The sequence below is a fragment of the Haplochromis burtoni genome, unplaced genomic scaffold (genome assembly GCF_018398535.1).
Source record: "Haplochromis burtoni strain Fernald_Lab_line unplaced genomic scaffold, NCSU_Asbu1 Contig_55, whole genome shotgun sequence".
Classification (NCBI taxonomy): Eukaryota; Metazoa; Chordata; class Actinopteri; order Cichliformes; family Cichlidae; genus Haplochromis; species Haplochromis burtoni.
Window position 1 is genome coordinate 968,266 of NW_024582416.1, and position 19,610 is coordinate 987,875.

Below are 19,610 nucleotides of genomic sequence, written 5' to 3' on the forward strand. Positions count from 1 at the left end.
CAGGAGGAGAAGAGGAAGACCACAGAGAAAATATATGGATGAAGCAGGACATGTTTAGTATGACAGAATGCTGCAGATAGGGTGAGATGGAGGTAGATGATTAGCTGTGACACGACCCTTAAAAAAGAGCACCTGAAGCAGTACATTATAAAACCTGTGGAACACATGGGTATCAGTGGTGACACTCACTACAGGAATCATACAGAGAGGCTGGGAAAGTTCACTTTTCTGACTTTATTTCCCTGTATACAAACAAACACATTCATTCCAGAATTAAGAACAAACATTACACATCCCTTCACAATTATTTACATTTTTTTTAACTTATGCAACAGATGATACATAAGGGGGAAAATGCCTCTGTATTCTGGTAGGTCCTGTCATATATTAAAATCCTGTTCGGCCTGAGGTGTCCAAACCTACTGTGCAGTCACATAATGTCTGAATTTATTTATAACCATCCACTTATCTAACTTATACCAGGTCTTTCAGACTTGTTTGTATGATTCCAGGAGAGTTTTCCTGAGAGTTATCCTTAATACTGCTAAATCCCCACTTTACTTCAATATACTGTATGCACAGATGTTATCAGTTATAAAGTCTGTCACATTTTAGACAAGATTTTGTCTCATACTGTCAATGTTCATGGGCAGAAATGACAAAAAAAAAAAAATCAGTGTAGCTGAAATAATTTAAAAAGTTTGTTTTGGTTTAGAAGATTTAAAAAAAAAAAATCTTCCACAAAAAACGAGGCGATCGCTACATTTCAGCAGTAAATTACATTACAGTCACATGAATTTGACACTTTTGAGTATTAAAAAAGAAGAAATTCTGATTTGAGACCAACATTTATTCTGTTAGTGCAGGCCCTAGTGTTCAGTCAGCAAAGTCTTCCTAATAAGCATGAATATAGTATTTCTAGGGCGACAACATACACACATTATTGAAAAAGCTTCTGTAACACATGTGTAACAGGCACTGAAGGTGCATGGCACCAATAACTGACTGTGAATAGTTTAAAAACAACAAAATTCACTACAGATAAATTCAAAGTGTTTCCATGCAGAGAACAACGGAGACATTATTTCCATGCACTCCACCGTTCCAAATATACAGTTTATACATAGGTTCATAAAATTATAAAAACAAACAGCTGTAAAAATTGCTAAACCTACAAATTAAACAATAAAAATAATACTACGACACATTTCACATTTTAATGTGTGCTGCTTATCATACACCGTCTCCACATGGAACTAAAAACAACAGTTCATTCATCCAACTACTAGTTGAAAAGAACTTGAACATAAACAGAGTTCTCAAGTGAATAACCAACAGCAGTATGTGTGTGTGTGTGTGTGCGCGCGTGTGTGTATTTGATGTATGTGACTGTGAGGTCCTCAGAGTCCGAACACCATAAAAAGTCATGAAGAGTCTTTATAAACTGGTCTCTACCACAGGAGCGGCTATGACCGACGCTTCAGCCTTTGCGGCCTCTGACGCCACCTGCTGGATGTGTGTGACACAGATCTCCTGCACCAGAGGTCCGTTGGCCTCCTTCCACTCTCTGAACTTGTCTGAGGTAAGCTCCGGGTCAGACAGGATCTGTTCTATTGCCTGCAAGTCCGCCTCTTTTGCCTGGGCAAAAAAAGTGAAAAATTGAATATGCATAAATTATTTAACTGTATTTTTTTGCTATTCGCAAACTAAAAAACTAAAAACTAAAAAGGGAGGTGAGAAATGTACCTTTAATGTGCTGTTGAGTGTCCTGATAAGGTGCAGCTTGTCATTGACAGCCTGGTTTTTGCAGCGTCTTACGAAGGAGGTCCTAAATTCCTTTTTCGTGGATGGTTTACGTTCTCCTATCGGCGACAGACTGGCCTCCTTCAGGTGAATATACAGCTTCTCCATCTCATCGGAGCCGTTCTCATGATTGCCTGCAACAAGACAACACACTTCATCATCATCATCATCATCATCCTACATGCAGTGGTTGCATTGAGTAAATGCCTGCTAAATTAATTCAAATGGCATGCAGGTGAGTCAATTAGATTAGTCACAGATAGAAAGCTCAGAAAAGGAATAAGAATGTTAACAGTCGTATATTCTGTTGATCACTGATGCTAATCAAAGTTCTGAGAAACAGGAAACGTGCTCTGCTTCTTAGAGCTGGAAGTGGGCCACGAGAAAAAACTGCATATATTAAATATTCACCTTTATTTTGCGTCCTTAAAACTTTCCTCTGATCTTCCCCCTCAGCTGAAGGCGTTTCCTCATTAGATTCAGTGCCCGAGGAGTCCTGGGTGGCCAAGTTCTCCAGCTTTGTTTCCTCTGCCGTCTCCTTTTGTGGAGGCTGATGCGAGTGGACCTGGGCTGAGCACACCACTGCTGTTTCCCCAGCAGAAGGAGATGCCTGCGAGACGAGGTCCAACCAGGACTGTCTTTGCTTGGTGAGCGAAGAGGCGGAGCTCTGAGATGTGATCGTACTGACAGGTGAGGAGAGCGAACCGTTAGCTTCGCTGGGGACTGCAGAGGAGTAAGGGGGAGGAAGGGTACCCTGAAATACAAATACATTTAAGTTAAGAGTTTTTTCTATTAATTAATCCCATTTGGTTCCACTTGGTTTTATTTACTTGTAATAAAACATGTAGTGTCCCTTAAAGACACAGCTGCCTTTGCAAAAGTTGTGACCGTGTGTTTAATCTAAACAGAATGTAAATCTTTGCTGAACATTAACAATTAAACTGCAGTTATATGCTCATTTTGAATTTGGCTGCATTGACTGCATTCAGGCTGTTTATTACTGTGACCTCACTTAGTACAGATTCATTCTAATGTTCTCAAAGTAGCATGGCATCTTCTTGCTGAAATAAGCAAGCATCCAGCAACGTGCTTGATGGTAGCATGTTTCTCCAGAACCTGTACAGGTTTGCAGATGCCTTCACAGATGTGCATCAAATTCAAAATGAGCTTATATTAAATGAAAAGATAAATGTTGGCTCTTATGGATGGATGTGCGTCCAGCCAGAACCGTTACTGACCTGATGTGTGCTACCAGGCGGACCGGAGGCATTCGAGGAGTCCCGCAGGGTCTGTTCAGAGTACGGTGGAGGAGGTATCTCTGTGGTTTCAGCTTCTTCGTGATCACTGGCTTCACTATAACACTCTGAACATGAAACATGGAGACACACAAGAAACAAAAACTTCAAACATGTAACCAACAAATGTAACCCAGGAAAAATGCCTGTGGGGCCCCACAGTGGGTAGTTGTTGGTGAACTGTGGGGCTGTAAACCCACACTTACCCCAAGTGGGCGTGCCCACCTAGATCCTGCTGCAGTTGTGCCCTTTGGGGACCTTACATGGGTTTTCTGTGGGTAAGCCCACGTGGGGCTTACAGCAGTTTTGCTCTTTTTGGGCCCCCGAGAGGGAACTTTGTGGGCAACCAACAGTTGTCTTACAGGGACCCCGAACGGCAAAACTGCAGCAGGATCTAGGTGGGATTAGTTTGGGCTTGCCTTGCCCACACAGCTCCACATTTAGACACTGTGGGCCCACACGGGCATGTTTGCTGAAAAATTATTTATGATAAGGAAGCATCAAAAAAGACAATATATTGTGGAGAAGAGACAACCATAGAACATGTTTTATTACACTGTCAGAAATATGAGGCTGAGAGAAAGTGGCTGGTTCAAAACCTCAGTACAACGGAAGTTAAACTGGGGTTACACTGCAAAAGAAGTCAATGAGTGAAAGCTATAACAGGCCATATTTGGTTTAATAAGACTTTAGTGTTTCATTTTTCTCCTCTGAGAGCAAGTGGATCCACAGTGTAGTACAGTTTATCTGATCTAAGGATCAAGTGGTTTGAGAGTGAGAGATATAGATTCCCTGAGGGTTGTGCCAGGATGAGCATCTGCTGTAAAAATCTGTGGGGCCCAGGTGTGCCATACATTTCATATTGGTCTGCCCATAGTAACCCCACACAGGGCTGAAGTGGGCATGTTTGCTTGAAAAGTACTGAAGAGCTATATGACAATTAAAAACAAAAGATTCCGTTGCTGATTAAAAACTTAAATAGTAAATTTCTTGAACTAAAACCCAAACAAAGTGAGATGTTCGAAAGCTTCAGTGACAGAGGCGGGGAACTGAAACAGGTGCTCACCGGCCGAAGCGTTTACTTCTGTTTGCTCATACTGAATGGAGGCCAGCCCAAGCTTATTCACCCACCTGAAACAAAGAAATGATCCAACTTAATTGCAATTCTGATAAAATATTATAATGCACATAAAATGTATACATTTCCAAACACTGTTTTAGTTGACATGACTCACAAGTTCATGTCCTCGTAGCTCTCGGCAGCAAAATAAAACATCATAACTTGCGGGTGACAAGCTTTGAATGCACTGAATAGGGAAAGACAGACGAACAGCAGTTTAGTGTTTCGAGGGTTAAAAAAAGAAAAAAAGACAGTTTTACTGTTATAACTGTGATTTCATAGATCACACCCAGCACTGTTTGTGAGGACTCACTATTTCTTCTTGCACTCGATGGCTCTGTCGATCATGAAGTTTGTGAGGTCGATGTAGCCTTCAGCTTTTTCTGCCTGCAACGCACAGATTGAACAACAGTGAGTATTAGAACACAACTTTCAAACCACTTCCCCACACGGACGAGCGCGTCTGAATTGCAACAGGCAACTTCTTTAATTTCCTCGTACTGAGTGGTGGTGACGTACAGCAGGTCTGACTGAAGTTATCGTGCCAGTAAGTCAAACAGATGTAGATTAGACATATATGTAGCAGCGGGCTATTAGTGACACGGTCACATTCAGGAAGCGCAGTGTCACCAGCGCTCGCTGGTTCCTGCAGTGACAGACTGGCAAGGAGACAGCTGTGGAGGAAACCAGTATGACTAACCTGCAGCCCTGACTGCCTAGCGCACATCTGTGACTCACCCAGTGTTAATTCTGTGGTCTGTTACTTAAGCTGTAATAAAATTTAGTCATGTTTCATCTTTTGCTATTGTTAGCGTGAGACAAAAAAGCATAAAAGCAAATAAAAACACATGAAGCCACATCAATCACTGGATTACATGTTCAGTCAAAAACTAAAGTACACATTGTGTATGTGCCACCATCCTGCTGCTGTAAAGAGTGATTACAGCACTTAATCTGCAGCTGATACAAGTTCTCAAGAACTACCCCGATTATTTTTAACTATTTTATGATGATTAAAAAAAAAGATCATCAGACAGTTTTAAGATTCTTTTAAGGCGTTTTTTTGATGACTTGGGTGTAACACTGTTGTACTTTGTAACTTTTCCTGAAATTAGCAAAAATAAAGAAGATATGCAAGATACTCTTTAAAAAGGGCAACACAGATAGGATGACACACAAAATATTCCAAAGAGTGGTGGAAAACCAAAAGAAAGAGGTGCAACTTTAATAGCTTCCTTATTTTTTCCTCTCTCTTTTGATATAATTCTCATCATTACATTATATCTTATAATCTTGCAAGATAAATTGAAAAAGTTGAAAAGCATGCAACTGATATAGAGAAGCAGACTTATCTGTGTTAAATATTTTTGTTATCGGGGATTGCGCAATTGTACACTCGCTGTGTGCAATCTCTAAATAGCAACCAGCTAGTCTAAAACCCACATTAGTCTTCTAGTCAGAGGGTGTTTTACTCACCAGCTGGTTGGTATACCAGTAGAGAGCAGTCTTCTTCAGCACAAACCAGTACTTCTTCCATTTCATACCCAGAAAGCCTTTGCTTTCTTTCTTCCTGTACAGCCAGCCCTGGTGGTCTGGCTGGCCGAGCTCTTTGACTGAGATCCGTCTTCTGCTCATCGTACCATTGCCTTAACCAGACAACAGCGCATTTAGTCACAGCATCAGAGGAAGCAGAACGTTACAGATTTAAACATCCAAACACAAACAACCAAAACGTTTCCATTTCAGTCTAAAGAGCTCCCGGAGTTTGGTCGATAACCAAATGGACCTCTAAAACTAAGAAGCGCGTGAAGCATCCTGGAAGAGTCAAATCAAAAATGCTATTCTACCTTCATCCTACCCGTTACCGATATGAGTCAGTCAGCAAAAACAGTATATATACAAATTAGTTAGCGTCTCAGAAGAACCCAAAGGCACGGCTACACAGAGCCAAGAAATAAAAGAAGTGAAGTGAAAGTAACTGAACTCGTCTAAAATCCCTCTGCACACACCAAGTGCACCGCTGCTTTGCATCCACCCACTACGCTTTCTAATTGCAGCTGTAGGCTGAGATAAGTGACAAGGTGATAAGGCAGGACTCACCTCCTCGGCTCTTCTTCTTGGATTTGTGTCGGAGGGAGACCTTTGAGAGGAGTGCAGAGGAGGGGTTGGGGGAGGTCAAAAAGAAAAAGGCAAGGGGGTGAGCAGCAGTTTCAGACCACACAACTGAGAAGAAGAGGCTGTCTGAAACATCCTGTTTTCACACTGAGTGTCATGTGCATTTTCTCTATCTTTCTACATGCTGTTTAACACCTCCATTAGCATCTGTGACTTGTTTCTTATTGGTCTCCTTTTATTTGTAACTCTCTTTGCTCCCCAGTGAGTCAAACAAAACATCCACCTGGTGGTGTCTAAACTCTGGGTGTATACTGCTTACATTCAAATTAGTTACTGATAAATAGGGAAGCAGAAGTTTCTAATCCTTTAAAGAGAGAGCGAGTAAATGTTAGAAAAAGACAAAAAAAGAGCTACTTACAGGGTTGTAGTCATCGGCAGCCATTGAAGGAGTCACGGATATGGGGAAGGCAGCCTGTTGAAAGAAACACCTTATTCAAAATGTGCAGGTTGAAAAAAAGAAAAACAGAAATGAGCAGAAAAGGAGAAAAAAATTTCTTCAGTGTGACAAAAGGATGTGGCGTCACGGGTACAGCAAAGACAATGTTTCCCAATCAGCTTTTTTTCTCTCTTTCTTATTGTTGTTTTGTTTTTCAGAGGATGGAAAAAACTGAATCGAACATGCTCAGAAACAGCAGAAGTTCTGTGGAAGCAGAAGCTCAGAGAAAGGTTAAAAACGTAAAAAGTTAATGCTCATGATCAGCACTGAGTCACAGCACAAGTGTCACAATGATCAGTGTCAGCAGATTTGTTTAATATGTGACACACACAGAAAGTTGTCTCACAGCAAAATGAAAAGGACTCTTCTGCAAAACGACATCGTGCAAAAATCTAACAAAGAATCAGAAAGATTTTTCTCACTTTGCAGTTCAAGCTCATAAATGGACAGTAACGTTGTGAAATCTAAGTTGCCTTTATTGACCAACTTCCTCTAGGTTAAGTTCCTTTTTTTGAAATGCCAAAACTGTTAGAGAGAAAGAACATCAGAGACAAAACTAAGCACCGTGCTGCCCCACTGGGTGTGAAATTAGAGAAAATGAGAATCTACACTGTGGGTTACACGTTTCAGAGTACTCTGAAACGTGTAACCCACAGGCATTTTTAGACTCGGTGGCAAAACCAGGCGGCGAGTTGTTCACAGGGTCCTGAGCCCTGCTGCAGCTGTCCAAGTTTAGCCACTTACCAGAGCTCGCCAAAGTCCCCAGCTAGAACAATGAAGAGAGAAAGACTCATACCTGGTTCTTTAAAAGGTTCGTCCAAACAGCTAAGTATCCTCTGTGCCTCTGACAGTGATAATAAACCATCACTAGAAGCTCTCATCAATACTTCTGTACATTTGTGCCTTGCACAACACAAATGTATCATCACTTTGCTTTCCGGGTGTCAGAGCTGAGAGGCTGAGTGTAGGAGGTAGATGCCTATCACCACACAAACCACTGCCCAAACCTGACTGAGAGTGACTGCCTGCCTGTGTTTAGTAACTAACTTCCTCTTGGAGTTTTCTCTTTTGCACATGTTAAGAACCATGTGTAATTTTAGTGGCAAGATCCAGACTGAACAAACCTATCTGCAGATTTACGCAACTATTCTTTGAGGTTAGATGCAGCAAGAGATGAAAAATGAAATATTCTCTCTGTATGTAAGATGCTCTTTTATATCACCATTAAAGGAGGAAGTTGACACTTCACCTGAAAATAAGATTTTGCTTCTGAAAGTAAGCTTTCGGGAGAAAAAGAATGACGCAATTTCTCGACCACTACCTGAAACAAATACCTACAATTTCAAAAGAGCGAAAAAAAATCTGCGTCTTACAATGAAATGACATTCACAAAGAATAGAGGGGAAAGTGACGTGTTTACAACCAAATACTTTTCATACTATTAGGACTATTTTGCGAAGTTTAAGACAAATTTGGTTAAATGTTAAATAACGATTTTCTGACTGTAACTACTGAGTGTAGTTCAGCAGTAGCCTGACTGCTTGTTGTCCAGTAGCTTAATGGCGAAACAAAGTCAAAGAAGCCTGCGGACAAATGAATTAGTCCGAGCTGCCAGTAAAACAAACACTGTACCTTCCACCATAACCTCAGAGAAAGTAGTCTGTCTCGAAACCTTTGCTCAAAGGTTGACCAAACTTTGCCAAACATGTCAGGAACATACGCAGAAAGCCAAAGAGCACGTTCAAAGAGACGCCGGCTGGTTTCAGGTGAGTTCAGGTCCTGTCTGGGCGTTACCCTCCAAAGAAGGCACCACCCAAACTGAAACTGACAAAGTGACAAATATTTTTGACTCCCCCCCCAATAATTCAGATATAACTACAGGGCTAATATTTCGCATTTCATGTTTCCCCCCACTTTCCCCACGCATCTTTCATTCATTCATTAAATTCAGTAAAATCCATTCGTCTTCGCAGTTACCCCACCTGACCGCAGGGTGTCGCTAAATCCCAACTGTGTAACAGCCTTGGAACCTCAGTGAGAGCGTCATAAAAGCATCATTTTTACCCAACACACACATTTGTCTTTACAGCTGTTGTTGTACTTGACGCGTAAAATGTAGACGGGACTGTTCCACAGACTTGCCTGCGTAATTCAAAACACATCATTGTATCATTGTTTCAAACAGCTGTGACATTCACAGTAACTCACGCTGAGTATGAAAAGCAGCATTTCACATGTGGTGAATGCAGAGGAAGTCCGCACTGATGCTTACAAAGCACTTTTTATTTAATTTTATTACTTTAAGAGAAGTTGATAAAAATCACCAACAACCGCCTGCAAGAAGAATGAGAAATATAAGCGGTTCAGTTTACACCCATCCACTCGTTGCTTAGGGAAGCTGTTCCATGGCTATCAACACCCTTCGCTGCCTCAGTGGGGAGCGAGTTTTTAGCCACAGCATCACTGCCTGAGCTGTATCTGTGCAGAGGCTTGGATGTTCTGGGCCACGTTTGGCGGTAAACCAGCAGACACATTCCTGAGTCCTGCGTTATTATAGTCTCCATTTTTACTAAGCCTAAATAGACAGGGGCCTCGTATTTCTTTCCACTTGCCATTGTACAGTAGAAAGTGGTGTGAAGTGACGAGGAGGCCTTCTTTCTTTATCTCGCTCACATTCGCGCAGGCTTGTGGCTTCCTCTTTGCTTCGCTGTCACCCTATCTTTCTCATCTGTATCAAGTGACTTCCTCGATTTGCCCCTAAACCTCGCAGAAGCCTTTAATATTTCAATTAAACGTGCTGAACTAAACTTAATATCCATCCATCCGCTTCCGCTTATCCTTTTCAGGGTCGCGGGGGGCGCTGGAGCCTATCCCAGCTGTCATAGGGCGAAAGGCGGGGTACACCCTGGACAGGTCGCCAGTCTGTCGCAGGGCTAACACATAGGGACAGACAACCATTCACACTCACATTCACTCGCACATTCACACCTAGTGGCAATTTGGATTAACCAATTAACCTATCCCCACAAGCTGCATGTCTTTGGACGGTGGGAGGAAGCCGGAGTACCCGGAGAGAACCCACGCAAACACGGGGAGAACATGCAAACTCCACACAGAAAGACCCCGGCCTGATGGTGGAATTGAACTCAGGACCTTCTTGCTGTGAAGCAACAGTGCTAACCACCGTGCTGCCCCTTATCATGAGCTAAACTTAATAGCTCATGATAATTCACGCCCGTCTCATTTCTGTGCATTCTACTGGAGCTATGTGTTGGTGGAAGTGAGATAATCTGGCCTGCGACTCATGTCAAAGGATTCAAGGGAGTGCTGATTGGTCACACCAACTCAATCTCCCATCATGATCCGTGCTGAGAATTGTCATGGCACTTACTTACCCCCACCCAGAAACTGTGTGTGAGACAGAAAGGGGGGGTCAAACAGAGTGGCTATTATTTACCAGGGGACTCTCACACAGTGTAAAGGGGGAAGGGTGCAGTGGTTGGAGATGATATCAGATTCGCTCAGTTTGATGGCGCTGCATGCTCCTCGCCGGCTGTTGGTGACTGTGCAGTTGCCGCTGATCATGTCCTGAATTTTGATTTTGGTGCACAAAGCTCTGAATTCAAGACTGAAAGAACTTAAATCAGAAGTTGGTCTGCAACATATAAACCTATATAGACACAAATAGTCTAAAAGGAAGCGGTTGATGGCATCCCATGTACCACGCCTGCATCAGCGCTGACAGCACGGCTGAGGTTGTGCAGCAACAACTTGTAGTCAGAGCATAAATGTGCACAAATGTGATTGGTCCACGACTCCCTGTGTCCAGCCATCTTACCCCTGTGGAGGATTGACAGTAACCCGTGGTACTGGGGTGTGTGGTTTCACTGTGTGCGTCCTCAGTTAACCCCTGCAGTCATCTCATTTCCACAAATGCTAAAGCTAGAAGGTGCACGATCAATTTTCTACTAACAGCACATTCAACAGAGAACGAAGAGATGCAGTCTTCTGCAAAGTGATACTGCTAACACATAAAGATGATCTGTACCACGTTAGTTTAGAGATTTAGCACAAATTTTAATTTAGGATTTTGTAGTTTAATAAAAAATTAACCTGTCAAGGACACGATTTATCCCCAACATAAATGTCTTCACCAAGTTTTACGTAAAATACACTTTTTGAATATTATTTCCTATCCCAAATGTCAAATTTAAGATGCAGGAAAAATCGAGACACTTAGAAAGATTCATCCATATTAATAAAAAACAAAGAGCTTTGCAGTGCAGACTAAGCTTTGTGTGCAGTGTAACAGGTCAATCATTGAAGCTCTCGATTTTCAGCGCCTCTTTGTCCAGGCTATTCCTCACAAACACACATCATTCAGGTGCATGCACTTCATTTTTTCAGTGAGAGGAGCTGATTGTTATTTACTTACTGCTTGAGAAAAGGACCACGATCGTAAATGTGGATGATTATACCTGTAAGAACAAGCGAGAGACACGAAAGCCAACACATTAATAACTGAAAACACACCACATGCACTGATGTCGAGCAGTGCTTTCCAGCAGACTTATATCATACACCAAAGAGATTCATCTCACATTACCACAGTGTATTTTGAACATTTCCAACACATACTTATTGCTTCCCAGCTAACTGCTCATTATCTTTATCTGTGTTCCAATCTGACTCTGATTTGGCAAAGCAAAAGCAGACACTTACGGGTTGGGATTTATTTGTGAGTGCTTCTGATAATACATTTGGAGACCAGTCACAGGAGCATGCTGGAGAAGAAGGTCGCTCCCAATGTTCTGACTGTTCTCAATATTGAATTGCCCTCTGCTGGGCCTAAGCCAGTGTGTTTTGTAGGCTGTGAAATGGATTAAGGCTTGCTGTCCTTCCCCTTTAATTGCATTTTTGTTTTCCTCCCTCTCAGATTATTAAAAAAGATGATGATAAAGATTGTTTTAAAAAATGGTTTTAATAGATGACAAAGAGAAATCTGATGCACCGTTACATTCCTCGCCTCACCGTGAGAAAACCCCCCCTCTTGTTTTTACAGATTGACTAGCCTAAAATTAATATGACACACGATTAAATCCGCTGTCAATCAAATTCCTTTCCCTGCATCAGTGGCACATGTTCATAACCGCCACCAGCGATGAGTCAACTACGTATCTATGAGATTTACAATAGCATCTGTCTATATATCCTAATTGTGAGTAATGTTTTTGATCAAGCGTGCAATAGACCGGATGCAGTGCGCTTGTGTGCGGCTCTTAGAATAGAAGCACCGGGCTGGGGGTGGGGTGCAAGGCGTTTAGTCATCTATTGGGGTGTTAATGTGGGGAGTCACACTTCCCCAGGCCCTGCGTCCAAGACAAGAAGAGATCTATGGGCAACGCATGAGGAGAGGGAACAGCAGTCCTCATATGTCATCATATTTGGTAGTGGGATGGAGTTATTTATAGTTGGAAGCGGATTTAGCATTCGTCATAACAGTGACATTTCTAAAGATCTCTGGGGGATCTTGGGGGTGGATGGACACATTGCTGTGTGGGACATGTTGGATGCTGAGGTGCTGAGACAGAACTATGTTTAAAAAAAAAAATAGGCCACAAATACTCTTTCAGTTTCATTATAAGCTCTAAATTAATTAAGGAACTTCAATAATGGAAAAAGTCACGTTGTATCGATAGAAATGACTAATGCTTTGCAGAGGACGTTTATCAATCTCTGTAATTAACCTTCTGTTTTACCAACTACCCATCAGCCACAGCAGTAGCCTTCACTTTGGAGGTAGTTCTCTACCGGGGAGCCAGTTTGCATAATCGTTCTCCAGGTTGTACTTAGACACTTTCAGTCTGGCTTTACGTTGCCTCCTGTGCAGAAGTGGCATTTCTCTGATACCTCACCCTCCCCGCAGGGTTCTCGTGACTACAGTTCCCGACTTGGTTAAGTCTGTGAGGCTTGTTCTGCACTCTGTGGCTCTTGATAATACTTTACACTCCAGTTGTCCACACTTGGAAAATCTGTGATAACTTTGTATATCCATCTCCTGCTTTGTGAGCATCTAAACTAAACGGATTTCGCTGGTTTTGCCACGATGCTTTCTCATGACACAGATCAAATCCTTACTGAAGTTTTTATACTGTGTGTAAATTAGAAAATAATTATAATCATTGCTCAGCAGTGGATGGTTTGTTTGTGATGCTCAATAAAAAAGTCAGTTTTACAGGATGCTAAGATGCTACCTATGCTTTCTAAAGTAAACTAGTATGTGTAGAAATCAGAAGTGGGTCTGCAACATATAAACCTATATAGACACAAATAGTCTAAAAGGAAGCGGTTGATGGCATCCCATGTACCACGCCTGCAAATAGTATGTGTAGAAATGCTGTGCTGAAAACCCCTTACTCTGTTAGACGAAAACTTTAGATTTCATTGGAAGACTAATAATTTGGCCTTTATTTGTAAATGACAATAATTTCCGGGGTATATTCATATATAGACATAGTATGAGGAGGTCCCTTTTTCAGTAACCATCTCTCCTCCAAATAATTCATTTGGCTAGTTGAAAATCTGGAGCATTAGCTGTTGTGTGCTTGCTTTTTGTCTTAAAATAGCCAGATGATTCATGGTTTGAGAAACTAAGGCTATTCTATGGGGTGCAACAGTTTGTGCAACACACAAAAGTGCACGCAAAACAGAAGTGAGAGTGCCCAGTGAACAACTGAGCGACAGAAATAGTGTGTCAAAGTTTAAGATTTGGGAAACTGTCTGCTCACAGGCCAACAGTGAAGAAACAACTTCCAGGAAGATTTGCAAAGAAAAGAATTTTCAGAGACGGACAAAAAAAGGAAAATATTAAGATGGGCAAAAGACCCCAAAAGTGAGGGTTTGGGGGTATTTGGAGAGTAGTTTAGTAGTGACAATGTAGGAAATTTGTTCACTGCCCTATGACATGTTATAAATATTTAGAGAGCAGTCAGCTGGTATACTGCCTGCACACAACACAGCCTCTGGATCTGAGTCTTGCAGTTGTGGTGGGAAAAATGTTGTACGTAAGAAGCGCCCATCAAACCATTCCACATTGTGGGCTGCACTTCATAAAGCACGGGCTAACATTTATCCAAGACTGCTTTAAGAAAGTGACAGTAACAATGTAAGAAGTAAGGTCTGTAAAACTGTGATGGCTGTGATTGGAAGAGTCTCTGCAGACGTTTATTTCTAAATCGCTTTTTCAATTCAGAGCTGAAGAGTAGCTGAAGCCTGCCACGGCTGACACTGGGGGAGAGAAGGGGACACGCTGGACAGGTGTGACTGCTACATGATTGTTAGGTGGCTCAGGGGAGCAGGTCATCTACTAATCAGAAGGTTGGTAAAAAAGCATCCTCAGCAGGTCACGCAGCTCCAAGTTGCTCTCAGATGTATCATCAATGTGAAAGGTGAAGATAAAAGCGCTTCTGTGATAATGTGTGAATGACATATGGTGTATGAAATGCAAAGCCAGTCCTATTACAGCTGTAGCAGCACATACACTGCATCATCGTGCAGGACAACATGTCCACCACAAGGGAGCCACACAAAATGATCATTTCCACTAAAACGGAAGTATTTTACCCTCACTTTGCAACTAATTTATTTAAGATGTCACAGACCTTTGACCATGAGCAGACTGTGTGTGTGTGTGTGTGTGTGTGTGTGTGTGTGTGTGTGTGTGTGTGTGTTGTGTGTGTGTTGTGTGTGTGTGTGTGTGTGTGTGTGTGTGTGTGTGTGTGTGTGTAGGAGAAAGAGGGAAGGGAACTCACCGGTTGAGGAAGTCACTGCTAGAGTGCCAGCTGGATCCCTGTGATAAATAAAGATTTTTAAGTTAACGCATGTGTTCTCAAAGCCTCAATCTGAATGTTGAGACGCTCTATGTTGATTAATATTCCTTTAATGATTTTCTTTAAAGTGACTGAAGATCTGTGTGCTGCGTTCTTGCAGGGCACTAAATTATGCATGGATTAAGGAAATCTACAATATTTGCTTGGTAAGCTTTGCAGTAAAATAAATGATTCTGGCAAGAATAGGAAAAACAAACGGAGAACAAAAACAAGTAATTGTGATTTTAGAGTTAATAAAAAGAATGCAATTATATAACAAAGGCAGAATTTTTATTTTTGTTTTGTGACATGCACAAACTAGAAATACTTCAGCACATCGTTCCCTTGTAACCATTTGTGATGTGTAGGCATAAAATGTTAGTGGTTAGCAAACTTATGCAGTGGGATAAACAGAGCGCAGGTAGTACTTAGGCAGACCACAGCGTCTCAGAAAGTGCAAATTAGTGAGGACCGCAGGCGACTACAGCTCAGCAAGCTTGGGCAGAGCAAGATTTTAGGAGGAAGAAGTGAAAGAGAGATAAGAAGACAGGCTCCTCTCAATCAGTAAATGCATGCATGGTGAAAACATGGGCAAAGAGAGAGGTCAGAGAGGCGGGAGTTCTTCGTGGCTGTCAGAGCTTCACCTTCTCGACGAAAGCTGATGATCAGTCCCAGGAAAACGCTTTAAAATCAATGAAAGTGGCAAAAGCCATCAAGTAAGGTAATCCTAACCTGCTGTTTTAATGTTTAAAAGGCAACATATGTGCCAGAAAAGAGATGCCCCAGTGGAAAAACCTGCTTTGACCATATGGCTCCCCAGCTGGAATCAAAAGTTCAAAGAGGGAAGTGGTTACATAACCATCGCCATCTGACACCAACAAAAGGTAACTTCACGTTAGCTATCCTGTTGCACTGAGGCCAGGTTCACCTCAAAGGTCAAAGCAGGTTAGAAAGACAGCTGGCTCTACAGTTTGGTCCTGGCGTGGAAATTAATATATATATATATTTTTACAACCAAACATGCCATTTAAAGTGTATAAACTGAGGCTGAACGGAGCTCAGCAGGGTTGCAGGAGAAGATGCATATTACAGTGAGACGTTTAGCAGCCACTCCACACGCACCAGTAAAATAAAGACAATACAAAAATTGGCTGAAATAAACTGCAGTTTTTAATAAATCGCTATTCAAATCTTACAAAAGGCAGATAAAGCAACAACAGACACTCATTCCCTGTGGCTTCTTAAATAATGCCGTCATTCTGCCACTGTTCAAAAACACTGGCATAAAAGACCAGTTTACTGTCAACCAGCTGTATATAGAGGCCCTTTAGATGGGTGCTTGAGCTGAAACACAGGTTATAAAGGTTTACTGAGTTGAGTGCATAGCCTTAAATCATGCACAAATGTTTGCTAGTGACAAGATAAACACCTTTAACAACCAATGCAGCATTTTTCCACTAAAGTGACAGTAAAAATCGTATGCATAGCTTTACAAGAGGCAACCATTGGCAGAAGTTAATGTAAGCAATCACAAAAATGAATTTGTTTAAAAAAAGAAAAAAAGCAACATGACAAGAAAAACAGCCTCGCTAACAGACATGTGCTGCTTGTCTAACTTATTCTTTTTTAATAACTTATTTATGCAAATGAAAAGCAAATAAACAGAGAACCGAACTGGTCGAGAGTTTCAGTGTATTAAATAAGCGACGTGAAGAACATCTTAGCCGAAACATTACATGATATGTACAGAGATGTCCATGTACAGCAAACGAGGCCCAAAAAAGCCTAAATCTGAACACAACTGTGTCCTCTTGATGCTGAGGCTTGTGTCAGAGATGAGGGTTGTGTTAAAGGAGCGATGACTTAATGTAGTGAGTACTACAAAAGCAGGTTTGGTTGAGGAGTAGCAGTTGTAGTTGGTAGTAGTAGTAACACCAGGGAGGTATGGGAGAGAGGAGTGTGAGAAAGCCCGAGGACGTTAAATGTCAAAGGCACTGAGGAAGACAAGACAGGAACAGGAAGCCCCGGACAGGAAGCGCATCATCAGTGAGTCAATAGCTTAAGCCGCGTGATCCAACTGACCAGTAGTGAGCGCTCTGCCGTCGTGCGCTTGGAGACGGGAGCTACCGGAGCCTTTTTCGTGTCTTCCTGGTAGGGGATGGTGGCACTGTTGTGGAGGTCTGAGTTGGAGTAGTAGCGGCTGCCCCGGATGTGGTCCACTCGGATGAGATGCCGTTCCCCTGCAGGCCTGTAGGGTGGAGACACCGAGGGGACCTCCTCAGCAATGGTGGGGATCCTCTCGTTACTCAGGTATCTGTACAGGAGGTCCTCACCTAAAGCAAAGACACAATGACAGGTTATTCTAAAGTCTCTAAAAATGCTTTGCAAATCTTTTTTAAATATTTGACTTGTTTTCTTATTGAAATTAACTAAGCAGCAACTTAATGGGCTGAAAAAATAATGATGTGCGATAAAGTGTAGTTCCACTAGTGGCCACTTGAGGCTGCCTCCAAATGTGAGTCAATAAATTTAAATGATAAGTTGCACACACCTTTCCTTCCCTGCGCCCAGGGCTTTGCGTAAGGATCAACCACTGACAGACAGGTGTCTGCAGGCATGGACAGCGGCCGGGGCTTACCTGTAGACAAAAGTTTCATGCTTGTTAATTGTTCTGAAAACACATTTTCTGAGTTTCCGTCAGAGGAATATTTCTAAACCACTGCGATGAGAAAGTACTGACCACGCGAGGGTTTATGCTCCCTCATTCTGGGCTGGACCACCTTTGCTTCGATGGGACAGCCGGCGCTTTGCTTGTCAAAATCGGTGCAGTGTCCTCTGCTCTCCTTGTCCAGGAAGGAGTTAGGTGACTCAGAGCCCTTTGGTCTTTTACTGATGCTGGAGAAGGCGTCTGTTCTCGCCTCTCTGGACGGAGGAACAAATGTTCATTAACTTATCTCCACAGCATGAGGAGGTGGAGGATAAAACAGTCGTAGTGTACGGACGGGTGGGAGCGGAGTGGGCTGAAGACCAGCAGAAGAGAAAGTGCAGCAGGAGGAGGTGCGAGGTAAAGTGATCACGAGGCGGGACCACACTCATTATTCATCAGCTTTAAAGCTCTGAGTTAGGCTGTAGAAAAGGTTGACTGGGGGTGTCTGAATCCCTCACAGCGGGGGGGAGCAGGTGGCCTCCAGCCTTCTTGTTTTAGTACTTTACTACTTTTAGAGCTGAAGTTTCCAGTAAATTAATAATCGATGCACATGAAACAGGATGGCTTACCGCGGCGTGTACGGCATTAGAGGAGGAGGTGGGATGTACAAGTCCAGGATAGCCGGCTTCTCCTTTTTGGTTGATCCATTAGCTGAACTGGAAGGAGACTGGGTTCTAACGAGGGACGAATTATTCTGAAAGAATACAACACAAGCATGAGTGCCTGATCTAATCTGGAGAATAAAGTCTTCTCATTCCACCTTATCTGACTGCATGTACAGATCAGTTTGTGTTTCTGCTAATTACTGTTTCGGCTAATAGGTTTTTTTTTTCTCAGCCTTAAATTAAGACTTAATCTGACTTGCTGGCTAACGGGAGGAGTTTCCCAGATGTGGTGAGACATTTAAGTTCCTGTATGTCGGGCCTTCTTGTTTGAGGTATGGAAAGATTCTGAGTGTAGTCCAAAATAGCCTGAGTCACTCACCACAGTTATGTTTCCCCAACATCGTCCTTGAGTGTTACTCTGCTATTCTCATCAGGGAAAAATTACACATCTGCTGATACAGCATTGTAAATGTGATATATGGCAAACTAAACATCCGACTGGGGATCTCGTGAAACACTGCTCTCTGCGCTTCTCCAAATAGCTCAAATAGTACAAATTATATACTATTACAAAACCAGTGTCATTCATTCTCGAGTCACACCGTATGATTTGTCTCTGTTTGGCTCTTCGGAGCCTTGCTATCGCAAATAAACTGAGACGCCTGGCTCTGATGGGCCTGGCTCCGATGGGCCTGGCTCCGATGGGCCTGGCTCCGATGGGCCTGGCTCCGATGGGCCTGGCTCCGTGTTAAAAGAAGATGCTGGTGGATGTGTAGACATTGGTCACCTTTGTGCACAGAGCCTCTTTCGTTGATTTGAGAAACCCACTCCTAACTGATATAATCTCATCCTGTCTTCTCCGGCTATAAAAGAGGCTGCGCACACGATGACGCGGTGCCAGAGCTTCAGTCTTGGTATCTACGTTTATGACAGGCTTGCAGCCTCCCCCTCTGTCAGTGGGGACTCACCTAATTTAGCGTAATGTGTTCATTTGATTATGAATCAGCTCACACATTCCCTCACAGGCTCGATATTTATCCCATTTCCCTTTAAGCTTTCTTTAACACAAACAAATGATTGTGTGTCTGTTGTTTGCTTTAAACCATGACGTTGGGCCGTCTAATAAACTAACCATTCTGAAACACTAAAGCTCGGAAGCTTTATCTCATAGACTGAATAACATCCTGGGACTTTGTTTGCCTCTTTTGTTGTGCAAGAAAAGCTGAATGCTATATTCACTTGAGCCAGCAGCACTCTTTCAGGGTGGCCCTGTCTGGACTTGCTGCTTTGGAACCAACTCCCTAAAAAGCTGGTAATTGTTTGACAATGATTAGACGAGACAATGATGAAAGGAAGCGTGCATGCATGTGTGCATGTACCTGAGGTACTGGGGGCTTCCAGCGCATGTTCTTCAGTGGGGCGGGGGTGAAACCTGTTGTGCCCGTGGGCCTCTTCTTCAGGAGTAGAACCACACCTTTAGGGTCCTCCCTCAGTTTAAAAACCAGGTTTTTCAGCTGCCAGCCCACCTGGTTAACAGGAAGCGAACGCACATGATGCTCGTGCTTTTGATTAAAGATTTCCAGTATGTATTTAACTTCCCA

General features: G+C 42.6%; 1 protein-coding gene across 6 annotated transcripts in view; it reads right to left on the reverse strand.

The window, feature by feature from the left end:
- Positions 1–835: 835 nt before the first annotated feature.
- Positions 836–19,610, reverse strand: part of LOC102310006 (connector enhancer of kinase suppressor of ras 3) — a 43,204-nt gene continuing 24,429 nt past the window's right edge. For 2 of the 6 annotated variants that reach the window (XM_042220788.1, XM_042220789.1), the window contains 17 exons: positions 19,389–19,535; positions 17,974–18,098; positions 17,438–17,619; positions 17,249–17,335; positions 16,780–17,030; positions 14,641–14,678; positions 11,265–11,307; positions 6,752–6,805; positions 6,319–6,358; positions 5,695–5,864; positions 4,532–4,605; positions 4,334–4,405; positions 4,165–4,229; positions 3,042–3,166; positions 2,215–2,557; positions 1,747–1,937; positions 836–1,638 (listed from right to left, as the gene is read on the reverse strand). In XM_042220788.1, the coding sequence (XP_042076722.1) occupies positions 1,438–1,638; positions 1,747–1,937; positions 2,215–2,557; positions 3,042–3,166; positions 4,165–4,229; positions 4,334–4,405; positions 4,532–4,605; positions 5,695–5,864; positions 6,319–6,358; positions 6,752–6,805; positions 11,265–11,307; positions 14,641–14,678; positions 16,780–17,030; positions 17,249–17,335; positions 17,438–17,619; positions 17,974–18,098; positions 19,389–19,535 (2,208 nt within the window). In that variant the 3' untranslated portion in view covers positions 836–1,437. The other 4 variants (XM_014333592.2, XM_042220791.1, XM_042220790.1 and 1 more) reach the window with 4 other exon arrangements.